The sequence below is a fragment of the Hoplias malabaricus genome, chromosome Y (genome assembly GCF_029633855.1).
Source record: "Hoplias malabaricus isolate fHopMal1 chromosome Y, fHopMal1.hap1, whole genome shotgun sequence".
Classification (NCBI taxonomy): Eukaryota; Metazoa; Chordata; class Actinopteri; order Characiformes; family Erythrinidae; genus Hoplias; species Hoplias malabaricus.
The window spans coordinates 2136070-2152381 of NC_089820.1; the positions used below are offsets into that span (position 1 = coordinate 2136070).

Consider the following 16312-nt stretch of genomic DNA (forward strand, 5'->3'; position numbering starts at 1 on the left):
CTAGAAATATAGCCATCTTTCCACGTCAATCAAATATGTATTTTCCGTACCATGATTTCCATGGTCAAAAGAGGCATCCTGTATATGACAATGAACGATGTAGCCTATTAAAAACTTCTAGTGAGTGTAGTGGAAGTTTAATCATCTAATGGACCCCCAAAGTCATTCTTTTTTTCATGTCTTTGTGCTCACACAGCAATGGTAGAAGTGTCTTCATCTGTGTTGTGAAAACTCTGGACAATGACATTCTCTCACACATGGGCTCAATTAGACATAGCTCAGGTTTTGTACTAAGGAGATTAATGTTCAAGTCTGTTTAATGTCGGGTACAGCTGATTCATACATTTGCATTCTTACATACAGCTCCCCCAGGTAATGTCCAGAAAAGTTCAGCCTTGTAGTGCATCTCTGAAAAGGGGCTCTGGAGAGCACACTGACCCTCACTCTCTGGGTGAGCAGACTCTTCCCTTCCCTTCTCTCTGCTCATCGGTGCTAGCCAGCACTGGCACCTGTCAGTGGCACTGAATTAGAAGCAGCTCAAAAAGAAGAAGTGGATTGGCTTCACATATCTCGGAAGAAGTACATGCTGAACCACTTCCTGCTGAAGACTGATTTATATTTCTGCACTGACTCAATGCAGAGCCTACGCTGTTTATACTATATACTTGTGCATTGGTGTCTGTGTCACTCTGTAATTACACTGCCAATCCACTAGGGCTGAATCACAGATATCTTCCTCAACCCTTTGTATGGGCGACAGGACCCACCGTGACCCTGATCTGCATAATTTACAGATACAGATAATGAATGAATGTATTGAGGAATGAAACCTTTGTATTAAACAATATAGTGCTGTAATAGTTTTAGTTTAAGAAATCTGTAAAGTGCACTATTTAGGGGGTAGGGTTTCCAATTGGAACAGTGCATAATCTGCAAGAAAGCAAAAAAATACAAAGCTGGCACTTTTTTTACTGTGTTTTTCTGCTCCTCGTAGCGAGCATTTTTATTTAATTTGTTTAGTTTTTTTGGAGGCATCGTATTTTTCTCTTGTTCCACATTTTTTCTGAGAAAATCTCGCACCATGAGTTTGCTGCTGTCTACAGTCTCTCTAGTGTGGAGGAGATCACATTCCTGGGCTTCTATCCTCAACTTTTTCCATGTTGGTCCGACTGCGGGCCAATCACAGTTGTTGTGTGCGGGACCTATGCATTGTTTAGATTGTTGGTGTAGATTTGATGCAGAAGCATAACTTGGCCTTGAGGCTACTGGCACTGAAGGTGATCAGGAGTGACTCACTGATGGACGAAAATGCCAAATAATAATTGTGTAGAAATTCATCAAAATTTGGACATACAAATGTGAAATATATTAAAATGATGCTTGTTTCTCTATAAACCAATCAACTTTATCCCTGATGATTTTGCAACATCACATACTGCAAATAGTTCGAAGTGTTGCAGCAGGAACAGACTCAAACTAATATGTTTATTTTATTTGTTTACTTTGCATTTTCTGTAGCATTTTTCTTAAATTCTTAAGAATGAACCCTAAAATAATGTGCTATCAAATACTGTTTCTAAGTAAGGGAAGCCACAAAAGACCATTCTGTCTATGTTTAATGCATGAGTTGCAGAACCCTATCGGATCATAATTTACAGTGCATCCATGTGAGCCATTTCTTATATTGACAAGGCCTTTCAAAACTGTTTTGATGCATACCACTGTGATTCAAGAATATGAACGATTATGTAAAATCCCTGCCTTGTTCGCTGCCTCCACAGTGCCATTTTATAGCATTAAATTAGAAGAAAATACATCTTACTGAGGACTAGCACTGTTTGTTTGGAATTCAGAGGGAGGCACTTACAATTTTGAGCTCTACCTGCGAGGAACAGTGCCCAAACACTTTGAAGGGAAAAGAAAGGGGGTTATAAAATGTAAATTTAGCATCAAAGCCTGGCCTTACAGGAATAATCATAATAAAATGTGAGAAAATTATAACTTCCTGGAGTCGAAAATAGATACATTGTATATAACCATATCTGTTTATTTATGGGAGACTCTGTAATAGGAGCAAGAACAAAAAAGCTAATCTAAAATAATATCTCACTCTCTACATATCTCCATATCATTGTCTCATCCTTTTCCTCTCTCTTGTTTTTCCAGTGTTATCACTCGTTCTCTACCTAACTAACTCCCATCTGCATCTCTTGCTCTCACTCTACAACATCCTGCCTTCTTTTTCCCTGACACGCTTTCATTCTCCCACCACCAGTCTTTCTCTCTCTTCCTGCAGTGTCTTACTCTGTTTTATTTCATATTTTTCCCCTCTTTCATTACAACTTCTACCTCACGACAGTGATGCCTTCTATCCTATTCCTCTCCACTTCCTTTTTCTGTCCTTCCCCTCCCCAACCTCCATTTCATTACACACCAGCTCCCTATTCCTGTCCCCAGACTCCGATTCTTCTGTTCAGCCAACACCTGGAAAAGAACCTGAGGGAATTTAGAAACTGAAGGGGGGGAAAAAACAGAAAAAAACAACCCCAAAAAAAAAAAAACAGAACACAGCTACAATAGGCAAACGACTGCAGCAAACATTCAACACGCAACCTACAAAGACAGATGCAGAGAAAATACCCATTATCTCTTGCACTGGAAGCGCTGCTACAAATATTCAGTAAAATTTATTAAATCTGATCATTAAAACTATTTTTTTGGGGGGGGAAACGGCATTTGAATAACCAGCACAATTACCATATTTATGAACCCACGCACGGCAATGGCAAAACTTGTTGTTTACCAAGCCAATGAGTAACATGTCATCAGCAGAGTGCAGTTGCCAGCTCTGCACACCGGACTCATTTAAGATGGAGATTTGCCACAGCTTGTGAGACTCTCAATGGTTTGGGGCGACAGCATTGGGCTAAACTCCAGATGCAGCACATTAAAAACTTCTCAAATCTGTGGATTGCTGTGTTACCAGTGGTATTTGTTACAGAGAATAAATTAGCGAGTACTTGCAAGTTGTTCATTGGTTCCCAATCTTTTCACGACTGCAGAACGGATGAAAACACCCTGGCATTTTAGAGAGTCCAGGAGACTGGGTGGGGGTGTAAGCCAATAGGTCACAGCCAATTAGTCCTCAGCCAATCTCAGGCCTGATCTCCTGGTCTCACATCTCCAGTAACGAGGAGCATAAGCAGAGACAAATAATAACTGCATTGAATATCCAAGCATGAGCACAACATCTTGCATGAGAGTCTTACATGAACAGTGCACAGTGCAAAAATGGGGCCATTGCAGCTGGTTCTGTGTATGTTTTAATTCAAAAGGCGTTACAATATAGACTTATATAGTCTTCTTAAAAATATCATTAGGATTAGGTGTACAAATAAGTTTTAAAGCTTCTTGTGTGTGTGTGTGTGTGTGTGTGTGTGTGTAATATTCAGATGTTGTTCAAACAATTGTCATTTTATTCAACAAAAATTAAGTTGCAGTTTGAAAATGTCAACCAAGATTAATTAATAAGCGTATTATTACTTATTTATTTATTCATTTAACAAAATGACAGTTGCCATTTTTAATATTATGAACGTGTTACTATTAAAAGACAAAATAGAGATTAATTGAATTTTATTTTACAATTATATGTTACACAAAAATGCTTTAAACTTACTTGTACACCTAATAAAAATATTAATGGCAATTTGTTTTAAAAAGGGATGTTCATGCTGCTACTTCCCTGTAAGTGGGCAGCTTTTGCGTTGTGGTACCCACTGACTCACAGCTCAGTACCAGTCCATGACCTGATGTTTGGGATCATGTGCTGAAGCAGGCACCAGTATATAACAGTTTAAACCTGGTTAAAACCTTGATCAAATTTTTATACAATATTTGAACATTTAAAATAATATTTGAGAGTTCAACAGACGCAGCCCGGACTGAAAATAAGTTCTCATAAATCACAGCCAAGAAAGACGCAGCCAGTCATTCAGACATCTTGCAGTATCTTCTACACGTGATGATCCAGCAAACTGACAGAAAATGTCAGCGCAGCAAAAACAGGATTATTGTTTTCCAGGGCTGCCAATGTGCAAACTAAAAGAACAGCAGCCAAAATATTTACAATTTTCAAAGAGTTAAAGTGATCCATTTATGGATACCGCATTCAGCTGAATCAGACTGCAATCAGTCTAAGTGTTAGTCTCAACTCAACTGAAGCTGCACGTCTCTGATCATGATTGCCAAATTGAACTATAATTAGTCCTGGGCAATACACATGTTAATTACATCCATTAAAATTCATCATAAAGCCAGAGATTTGTTCAAGATTTTACATCAGTATGCAACAAATAATCTAAAGTTTTCTCATTTAGCTAAATGTCTGAGTCAGGGATGTTTTAGGTTTGTGAAAATCCCACTGTGCTGTCTGTGAGGTCAAAAGCTTCAGAAGACGCTGTGATTTCAACAAATCATACTGCCCAGTTTCATTCTGATTTCCCACCAGGAAAATGAATAACATCATTTCTACATGTCAGCACCTAACTATTTCCTTTACATGCGGAACAATGTAGAATATTAAAATATTATAACAAATTATTATTGGAGCTGACTACAATTAATACTTGTTATAGGTTTGCATTACATTGACATCTCCCAGCAGAGCTAATCTCTTACAGACATCATCTTTCATTCATAATTTAAGGATATACAATAGTTATGCCTCTATATACATGCAATATCCCAAATATCCATAAAACTGTTCAGAAAAAAATGGTTCTATCCATCTCAATGTAAGACTTTGCAGGTAAGTGTAGTATAAAGAAAGAAAGAGAGAGAGAGAGAGAGAGAGAGAGAGAGAGTGATTATGTCTAGTGCTGGCCACATGATCAATGGACTCAATGTTACCCTGACCTTTCTGAGTACATATAAAAAGACGAGGACGTTGTAAAAAAAGGTCATTATATGACCTCTGAGAGTTTTATTGCCACAGCATTTAATACATAATATATAGAGGATTTCCTGACAAGCTGTAAATGATTAAGTGTTTTATATATCTGTCTTCACCTTAGTTACAAAAATGGAAAATAAACAGCCCTCTGCAAAAATTTAGCAGGTCTGGTCAAAAAAACCTTTTAAATACATATCCTCTACACAGAACATTAAATGTTAAATGTACAGGTTAAGACTTGTGTAAAAGTCATGATATATTTACTATATATTTTATATTATATTTTAAGATACACTTTTTCCCAAATCTTTCAAATTTAAAAGGACTTTTGCAGATATCGACCCCAGTGCCATCAAGACTAACTAAAGTCAACTTGATGAGAAAAATGAACATGTGTTTTAAAGAGAGTGGTTTCCAACTTTACATCCTGTGGGATCGGATCATCAGAGGCAGCATTCACCATATCTGATGCGATACCCTTATGGTGCCACGTCCAATATGTTCCCCTGGCTCCTCGTTGAATGTGTTCCCACGCGACAACTCCAATATGGCGCGGCGACACACCCCGCTGCCCCAGATTAGTCCTGATAATGACAGTGGAGGCGCGTGCCGCTCTGTACCAGGAGAGAGGCCATCTGGACCTCTGCGTGAGGCGGGACACCTCTCTGTACCTCTGTACGTGTATGAGTAAGGACACACACAAATCCACACACACAGGCTTGTGTGCACATGTATATGCTGTAGCTGTCATCAGAACCGCCATCTCATTAACTGTTTAGCCACAACAGGAAAAAACATTGTAGAGTTATTTGAAGCATCACGTGCAAATGTATAAAGCTAGGGTTGGAAAAGGCCACACAAAAGACAAGAATTCTGTAAATCAGTAAATACACTTGTAAAAAAAAAACCCCAAAAAAACATCATTTTACAAATAAAGTCATTTTACAAAGAAAGTACAAAAGCTGCTGAAACAGACGTACTGTAACCTGACAGAGACGGATCTGACCATTTTTTGTTTTGTTTTTGCTTAGTGGCAATAAAAGATTTGTTTGCAAAGTCTGTGTAGCTGCTTTAATAAATGGAGACATGTTTTGATTCTGCTAACGTCTACATATTAAATTATACTGTGAATAAAATAACAACTATAGAAGAAACATAAATGCCATTCAGGACTGAGAACTCAGTGAGGTATTGTGTTTTATATTAAATTCATATAGACATGTTTGGCCAGCCCTCAGCCTGCGAGCCACCTGCAGCTCTTTAATTGTACAAATGCTTCTCTCCCATTCATAATTACAAATACAGGCCTAGCTGTTTGGTGCATGAACCTTTGGGTCATTTGATTTTAATTTAGAAATTGGAAAATGGGAATTAATCCATTTTCTGACTTTTAAACAGAATATCGCAAGGAAATAGTGGTGAGCACGTTCGCCTCCCAGCGCTGGGATCTTGGGTTCAAGTCCCATCTGGGTGGAGTTTCCATGTTCTCCCCGTGTCTGCGTGGGTTTCCTCCGGGGTCTCCGGTTTCCTCCCACAGTCCAAAAAACATGGAGGGTAGGTGAATTGGCTTCTGTCTAATAACTGTCCTGGTTTGTGAGTTAATAAGTGTGTATGTGTGAGTGAATGTGTGTGAGCCCAGATATGGATTGGCACTCTGTCCTGGGTGAAATCCTAATGCCCGATGCAGTCCTCCAGGTGGACGGTCGTTCCTGGTTGAGAGTACGCTGTGCGCGTTTGGCTGCCGCTTCTCGCCAGTGTGTGGATTGAGCGTTCTGAGCAGTGTGGATTGTGAAGCGTCCTTGGGTATCTAGAAAGGCGCTATATAAGTGTAATGATAGATAGATAGATAGATAGATAGATAGATAGATAGATAGAAATAAAACAGGAAAATATTTTTGTTTGTTTCTGGGGCTGTGGTAAGGAACACTGTCTGTGTTCACTTTCACCTTTTCCCATTGTTCTCTCTCTCAGCAGAAAAGCCCTAGAACCACACTTTGAAATCATTTTACAAAGGCAAAAAGAAGCCCCCACAGTATCTGCCACTGTGTCACAGGATTCTGGGGAAGAACAAGGGTTTTCCTTTATGAGTAGGAGGAGATTGTGGTTTAAAGTGGATTGTGTCGTCACTCTTTATTAAAAAGAAAAAAGAAAAAACTCTCTTCATCCCTCATAGTCCTGTGACATGCAGATATCGCTCTGGAATATCTGGTTCTAAAGCCATTCACATTGAGAGCAGTGGAATAAACTCAGAGTAAACAGAGACAGTGAAGAGGAGTCGACTCCCAAAGAATTGATTCGTCTGGAACTGAAACTCTTGGAATTGTCTCAGTTTGCGATTGTGGCCGCTGTAGGATGGGACTTGTGTGCACACATATTTGTGTAAATACACAGCTTGTGTCAGCTTGTGTTAATAATTTTCCCCTGGCTCTTTGTGTCTGATAGGTTGTCCACCACTGATTGAAATTTACAACCATTCCCAAGGACATATACTAGTGCAGTGGTTTAAATCCTGGTCCTGGTGAGCCACTGGCCTTCACATTTTAGATATTCCACTGCTCCCAACATATTTGATGCACCTAAGAGCTAATTAACAAGCTCTTCCAGCATTAAAGTGGCTGTGATGTACTGAGGTAAAAACTACATAATGCAGGGCAGTGGCCCAACAGGACCAGGATTAATAACCACTGTACTAGTAGGAATTAGCTAAACCATTACCTAGCCTACCATTGTCTTTGAATCCATACTCCCTACATATTCCACTATGAACATCATGAATTCAACCTTAAGCTCCACAACCCTCTATGTGGATACATCAGCCAAAATGTATGACCTATGAAGTTCCCTATGTAGGGAGCAGGGAGCCATCAGAGATTCAGCCTTAGTCTCTCAGCTACTGTGAATAGCTAGGGCTAAACTAGTGACCGTCAAAACAATAGCCAATGGTGTTTTAATGTTTTTTGTTGAAAAACTTCCTTTGCTTCAGACTTAAAAAAAAATAATTAAAAGTTTACTTTATAATAATCATACAGTGAAATGAGACTGTGTTTATATTTTATTTTAAGGGTCTGACATTCTTGTTTTACAGACTAATGCCTCACTCATCATTAAATAATTCTTAATTCTCTAGTTTTACTGATAAAACCTTTTGTTTAAAAGTGATTACATAAATGCAATGATTTTTGTCAGAAAACAGGAAACAAATTCTGGCGTATAGAAAAAATACATGAATATTCAAATTACTCAAGCCAAGTCTGAACAGTACATGGATTGTCATAATTGAATCACAAAAGCAGCAGACTACTTATAACCTCATGAGGTTACTTTTATAAAGGCAGCGTGGACCATATTTAATCAGCTACTAATAATCAATTAATGGCAGAGATTAATTGTAGATGGCTCAGACAGTGTTGTCAGAAGTGTTATTACACTTCGATTTAACATAGTTAAAGACCTCCGAAGGAGCTGAAGTAGGAAATTGCGCAAACAAAAGAGGCGCTTGAGAGGAATCTCTTGCTATTAAGTGATATGCTACAGTGTCTGCTAGCAGCTAAACACACTATTAAATCACATTCACCCACCCACATACACACATACACACACACACACACACACACACACACATACATACATACACTTTTGTATCTGGAGTAGCAGCACAGAAGACAAACGATATTTTCACTCAGTGTGTGATAGCAGCAAGATTACTTAAGGTTTCACCTACACCTGCAACAGAACTTCTGCTAATGATACACAAACAAACTCATACCAAGCCAGAATACATAGGTGGCCTATGATCATAGATTATACCACCACACATTATTGACACAGAGATTCACTCACACATTTTTTCTTCGTTTTATTCCATGCTCTCTATAGCAATGGTGTAGATCTGCTCTTGACATTGGTGGGGACAGCCCCACCAATTACAGGGAGGTAGGACTCGAGCAGAGAATGTGATTTAACCCTTTCTTCACTTCTAGGTTAATGAGACGTTGGCAGATTTTTTTTTATTTTTTAGAGGGGATCAGATTATTGGTGGGGGCAATTCAATAATCGCTGGATATTGCTGGGGACACGTCACCTCCGTACATGCTAATTCCACACCCTTACTCTATAATACTTCTGAACTGTTCATACACGAGGCAAGCATTCTATTTCAAAAGGGTATTACAAATGTTATGTTTCTCTGCCAAACCATACATAGACATTTTAAGACCTGACACTTGTGTCTGCAATTTAAGAGTTTATCTTAATGTGTTTCTGGTCTTAAAGAGAGTCACACTGGTCCTACCTGAGCCTCGCTTGGACACCACCTTTAAGCTCCTAATTACTGTAGCATAGAGAAGAAACTGGAGAGGGATGGGTGCTTTCATTTTTTCCCCGTCTCAATGTCCTGCAGAGAAACAAAAAAGAAAAAGTACAGTTAAACTCAAAATCTGATATGGATTCTGATGTGTAAATGTAATATTTTATGAATAACTGGAACTCAAAAAATATTCAAACACCCTATCAACACTATACCAAAGTTTAATCAGTTAAATTTATAAAATGCTATTTTAATGACATTTTACACATTGCATGTCAGTATAAGCTACAATAACTTTTACTGTTTTAATTGATTCAATATCACAGTCAAAAAATTCGACCACGCACAATCAAAGAGAAAATTAGGTAATGACTATATACATTTCCTCAGGCAGTATTTTGAGTCACAAAACATAAAAACCCATGTCTGTATGCCAACGCAAACATTTCCATATGCTTTTGTGCTATACATTTTTCCAGGAATATCCACCCCCTGCCAAAAGCATCTGTGAGAAACAAAGGCACAGACTGATTATTTTCTCCATTACAACAATGTACTTCATACTGTCAATTTGCAATGCTTTTCCAACATAGCTAAATGCAATTTCATATACACCAAGCAACATAACATTATAAACACTTTGTTTCTACACTCACTGACCACACAGAAGCATTTTGTAGTTGCTCCGCATACTTTTAACCCTGCTCTTTAATGGTGAGGACCCTAAAAGGACCACCACAGAGCAGGTATGATTTTGGGGGGTGGATCATTCTCTGCGCTGCAGTAACACTGACATGGCGATGACAATGTGTTAGTGTTTGTTACAAGGGTAAAAGTGAATCAGATACAGTGGTGCTGCTGAAGGTTTTTTTTTTGTTTTTGTTGTTTTTTTGTTTGTTTTTTTTCAGAGTAGGCCTTATATCCCTGCACAGTTTGTGTCATCTTCTAGTCCTTCATCAGTGGTCACTGGTACTGTTGGCTGGATAGTTCTGGCAGCAATGACACAGAGGTTTTTAAATACTCCACCAACACTGCTGTGTATGATCCACTCATAACAGCACAAATCACAATAACACATATAATCACTGAGAATGTTCCACCAGCCAAATCATATCTGCTCTGTAGTGGTCCTGTGGGGGTCCCGAGTCCTGACCGTTGAAGAGTAAAAGATGGAGTACAGCCTGTAATTGTAGAACTACAAAATGCTCCTGTATGGTCATTGGAGCTGAGAGAATGGACAGTGCGTGTAGAAACAAGGAGGTGATCATCATGTTAGGGTTGATCAGTGTTTATACTGTATGCATACAGTCATAAAAATAAATGCAGATTGCCATATACATGTGGACTGAAAGGACATGTAATGAGCCTGATGCCATCTTCGACTAGGCCATTACTCTTTCAGGCCTGTTTTCAAACTAGGGTTATGTCTCCACACCTAACAGTTCAATACTAGGACCCTTTGAAACAACAGTGTCAGAAACCATGTTGCTATTATTTGACATAAACAACAGATCACATAACACCCGATTATCATTTGAGTCTAATAACACTTGATAGAGAGAATGACTATGGATTGCAGCTTTGTTTCTGAGTGTCCAAGTGGCATTTCTTTAGTAATTTTTCATTTCCAAAGTAGATACTGTTTAGACAGATTAACTGACAACAGACCACAAACTTTCTGAAGCCATGAAGGAAGTACAACGGTCAGCCATAACATTAATTGACCTCGTTTCTACACTCACTGTCCTTTTATCAGCTCCACTGACATTGCATACTGTAGACCATCAGTTCATCAGTTGCTCTGTATATTTTTTTTAAGATGGTGGATCATTCATAGTGCTGCAGCAACCCTGACATGTTTCTAGACACACCTGCCTTGTTATTCCACTTTGGTGCCACACAGTGTTCATCTAGCACTTCATCAGCAGACAAAGAACTCTGCCCACAGGACATTTTGGCTGGATAGCTCTAGTTGGTAGACTATTCTCAGTCCAGCAGTGACATTGTGTTTAAAACTCTGGGTCCACTAATCTGTTAACATGCCATGTATGCTGGTATCTGCAGGTGATATTGGGTCTGTCCCAGAACCTAGTGAGCTGACTACATTTTACGTCATAGTGTGGGTGCTCCCTAAAAGTAGCCTGTCCCAATTCTTAAAAAGATTAAATATGCTGAATACTGGGATAAATTTATGAGAACCCTAACCCTAAAAAACGGGAAGACTAGAAATAATCGTGCTGACACGCTGAGGCGACGCTAGCCGCTCAGGTAAATAAACACCGGTCGCGTGCTGTGGGCGGGAATAAGCCGTGACGCAATCACTCTCTAACTACAGTGTCTCAATAATCTACCTAAAGCGGTCAGATAACTGTTAGAACGCGGCCGATTTAAGGCCTCTGCATACTTCTTGCGGAGACGACGTTCGCCTGGCTTCGACAAAAAATATGAGAAAAAAAAAAATAGGAGAAAACGTACAAGGGTTTCGCTCACCGTGTCGCGCACTGAAGCTGGGCGAACTCCGCGGCAAAAACGCCACGCGACAAAGCTTTTCATTGGTCAGTACAAATAGGCATGTCACAACACAAACATGGAAGACATTGAGGAGCGGTTCTCAGAGCATCTGCAGTAGAGGAGAGCGCGCGCAAAACGAACCCGCAGAAAGTATGCGACCTTGCAAATATCGCGAATTTCGTTTCGAGAGAAGTATGCTGAGGCCTTTAAACAGTGGTCTACGTAGTCAGTGCCTACTTACGCAGCTCACTAGGTTTTGGGACAGACCTATTGGTCCACCTCAGATAACACCTGCTCTGTACTGGTCCTATGGGTGTCCTGACCTTTAAAACTGGTTGAAACGGGTCTATCAAGTTATGCAGAGCAACAGATGGACTCCTTTCTGCAATTACAGAACTTTCGAAGTGCACCTTCATGGTAAGGGAGGCTGCTGTAATGTACAAGGAAAGCAGAAAGAAGGAGGATGTTTTAATGCTTTGACTGGTTGGGGTAAATGAGCATTTAATAAACCATTAACAGAAACCAAACCCAATTAAATTTAGCCTAGACAGATACGTGAGTGAGTGTGAGAAAGTGAACCAGAGAGACAGGGAAAGACAGAGAAAGAGAATTTAATTGAAAGAGCACTAAGACTTGCAAACAGGCGTTTTAAAAGAACCTGTCACCTTAATTGACACATCCGCCACCATGTTACAAAACTTTGACTTGACATTTCAGCCTGACAAAGACTTTACTCATACAAAGTGCATTGAGAGTGTGCTTGGGCGCTTGTGACAGGGGAAAACGAGGATGCTTGGTGGGTGGAGGTGGGGAGGGGGGGCGGGACCCCTTCAGTCAAAGTTAGCCTCAGGGGACAGCGGTGGTGCCATTCCAGAACTGGCCAGCATCCAAGAATGACAGCACAGGCACAGTCCTCTATGAGTGGGCCATTGTGCAAGGCCTGCTTCACCAATTCCACCCCTCTCGCCCACTCACTCACCCTCAGCACTCTGAATCGTCTCCTAATTAGCTGCCCCTCTGGCAGGGTGCAAACATTTGAACAAAAGCACATCTGAAAAGGGGGCTGAGGCTCCTTCATTTCCCCTTGCTTTCGCTCTCTGGTGATTAGAGACACACAGAATGACAGACAAATGCTCTAATCACACAGCCACACTATTTCCAACTTTACAAAGCAAAAATCTATGACATTTACAAAAAAAAAAGAAAAATAAAACAATCCTCTGCAGCGTGTGTCAGTGTATAGATGTTTTTTTTTTTATTTTTACTGATTCAATCACTAATGCCATCTCTAATATGAAGCAAACAGAGTTAGGACAGGAATCATGTGCTGGAATCGCTGATGTGGAATGCATAAACAAGGATTAAAGGCTTTGTAATATGATAGAATTCAAAATTTGCCGAACTGCAAGCTAGCGCTTGTGCTGGAGTTCAGTTTGAATATGCAAGACACCGTGCTGTTGTTTCCAAGGAAACCGATCTTGCTGTTAATTGTAGAGATGGGAGTTACAGTGCTGGAGGTCGGGGAGGGAGAGAGTGCAGGAAGAGAGGGGTTAGAGAGAGAGAGAGAGAGAGAGAGAGAGATGTATGGTGACGTCTAGATGTATGGTGAAGGACTGCCTTTCCAAGTCAGTCTTTTGTCCATCTGTAGCTTGTTGCTGACTACTGTTAGACATATGCTGTGCAGGGTCAAATACAGATTTTTTTTTTAAATATGGAAATTAATATCTATATTTGAACTTGCATGGTATATCTCCTCCAGTACTCTGCAATAAAATACAGATGGACAAAAGACTGACTTGAAAGGCTGTCCTTCAACATACATCCTGACATACATCTAGGACCAGGTGGTTCTCAAGGTGCTTTAGACAGAATGGATGTAAACAAAACATATCTATGTTAGCCAATAAAGGCCTGTTACTAGGTCACTTTGGACGAACTGAGCAAATAGCGAACTCCACAAACTGCAATAAGCAGTGTAATGGACATTTAAAAGATACAGCAGTGGTTTTAGAGTCCAGTTTTGTTCCCTAAAATTTCTATTACATTCTCTTCTCTAGAAGGAAAGGTGAATATTTATAAGTTTTCATTATAGAACTGTGTAAAGTAAAAGAACATAACATAAGTCCTGGAGATGAAGCGTGGTGTACAATGTAAAATGTACAATTATAATAGAATAAGATACAATAAGGTTACCTAATTAAAGGCACAGAGTATGAACCATTGAGGGTACCACCACAGAGACACAGTTTTTCCTACATGGTATCAAGTGGCAAATACAACAGATAATGAGCCAATCGCTGGTAAGTCAAACGCACATGTTGAATGCGAGGCAGAAAATTCATCTCCCTTTTGCTAGAGCTGATGCTAATTTAGAGATAGACGGCGCTGTCCCCTAGAGTGGAACGGAGGAAAAACCCAGACCACAATGCCTTGTGCCCAACAACAGCATAAAATTATGGCACTCATTTGAACACTGAACGTGCTCATCTGAAGGATAAACCTGTAGGCTTTTTTCAGTAGAAAATTAAAACAATACGTAATAGTGCCACCCGGGTTTCCAAAGCCCAAAAGCATCCTACCATGTTGGCTTGCCGATTGTGAAAGTGGGTAATCCCCAAACAATTGGTGAAAAACCTTGTTTACCACTTGCGAAAAGGAGGACTTCTATTATGAGTGCTAAACAGCTCCAAATGGTGCCCATATCAAATGAAACAAGTCATTCTCAGAATTGCTAATATAGCAGATAATATCAGACAAACACTGATAAAGCAAATTAAAATAAGTCACTACTTTTCCCTGCAGTTTACAAATGTCTCAGATTGAGCCAATTTGCTTGTTTACTTGAGATGAGTTTGATGGTATGACGTATGAAGACGTTTTGTTCTATAAATCTCTACCAATATAAACTACAGAAGAGAACATACTTCAGCTTCAGACGTACAGGACTGAAAAGAAATGGCATCAATGGGAGTTTGTGCAGATGGTGCCAGAGCAATGACATTACAACATACTGGTGTGGTTCCTGATATAGAATGGATGCACTGCAGCGTTCATCCTGAGGCACCGACACTGTCCTAGACTCTTCCGTCAGAATAGTGAACTTTATAAAAGCTCGACCAATGAATTCACATCTCTTTGTGAGGAAATGGTCAGTGACCATGCGCAGCTTTTACTACACGCTGAAGTGAGATGTTTATCAAGGGGCAAATTGCTCACAAGACTCTTTGAACCATGCTTCACATGTTTGTGCATGACCAGCATTCTTCCTTGGCAAGTCTGTAGGAAGTCCCAGTGTGGCTGACAACATTTTCTTACCTTCCTGCTATATTCCCATATTTATTTGTGATTAACCTGCGAATACAAGTGCTAACTGTAGCACATTTTGAAACATCTGACAAAATTAGTGTTATGAAAAGCAGTTGCTGCTTTTTGCAAAATAAATTTAAAGAAATGTATACCTCAGCTTTCCTTACTCTGGAACACCATTTGCACACACATATGCAGCTTGTAGTCCCCTGCATGCTGCAAAATAATTCTCTGTGCTACCCAAACTTTTAGCCTTTAAGCACAGGTGGTACAGACTGTAGCAAGTGCCGTTAGCTGAAAAGTAGATAGAGTGAACTTTGTAATATTTTGCCAAACTTAAACTATTCCAAAGATGTTTACATACTGTTACTGTAGATTTTACATGATCACGGATTCAAGCACTGGCCCAAATCATATAAATGTCCATTCATTGTACTGAATTGTTATTATTTTTTTTAGTATTCAAAAGATATGTTATTAATTTCGTCTTGAGCATGAGCAATGTATAACACCATTTCAAACCAATATTTTGTGCTAGCAAACAACCTTTCACACAATCTATCTATATATATATATAGAGCTGATCTCTGCACAGGTACTGTCAGTATTTAATGCCTGTTTAATTACAATAGAGCATGTTGAGGCCTGTTTAATTTAGTGCAACGCAGTATAAGATATGTTTAATAAAAATCATTAAATATTGTGATGCATATTGTGTATTGAGAACAGAACCAAGCTCGTATGTTTGTGCCATATTGCCTGAGTGTATAAAACTGAGCAGGCTGATATGGTTTAATTGGCAATTGACAATAGCTCCTATGGGTTTTATACCCGAATAAATAAAGAAAATCTCAAATCTAAACCTCCATTTTGCAATTTCCAGACTGTGAAACCTGCACACAAACAATCTGCTATAATTGAAAAATGAGGAAGGAGCTTCCGCAATCCCTGTTTGGCTCCAGCACAAGGAAAATATCCCACAATGCTTTGTATGTGTCTGTGCTGTTATGCAGGTTGTTCTGGTCGTCCCTCCTTTCTCTAGCTTGTCTTAGCATCTCTCCCCCTCCCCCTTCGTTCTTCCCGTTGAAATCTGCTCAATTCAATTACACAGTTGCAGCGTCTGTCAGAAAAAGTGGCGAGAGAGACCTTGAGCCCTGAGGAATATTCCGTATAGTTTCATACATGATTTTACCTCGCTTACACACCCTTTTCTCCTTCCCCACAACTGCCAGTCT

General features: G+C 39.6%; 1 protein-coding gene across 1 annotated transcript in view; it reads right to left on the minus strand.

Moving 5' to 3' along the window:
* Positions 1-16312, minus strand: part of LOC136678359 (interleukin-1 receptor accessory protein-like 1-B) — a 479144-nt gene that overhangs the window by 431299 nt on the left and 31533 nt on the right. The window contains exon 2 of the mRNA XM_066656394.1: positions 9246-9347. Within this exon, the coding sequence (XP_066512491.1) occupies positions 9246-9327 (82 nt within the window). The 5' untranslated portion in view covers positions 9328-9347. The remainder of the gene's footprint in view (positions 1-9245; positions 9348-16312) is intronic.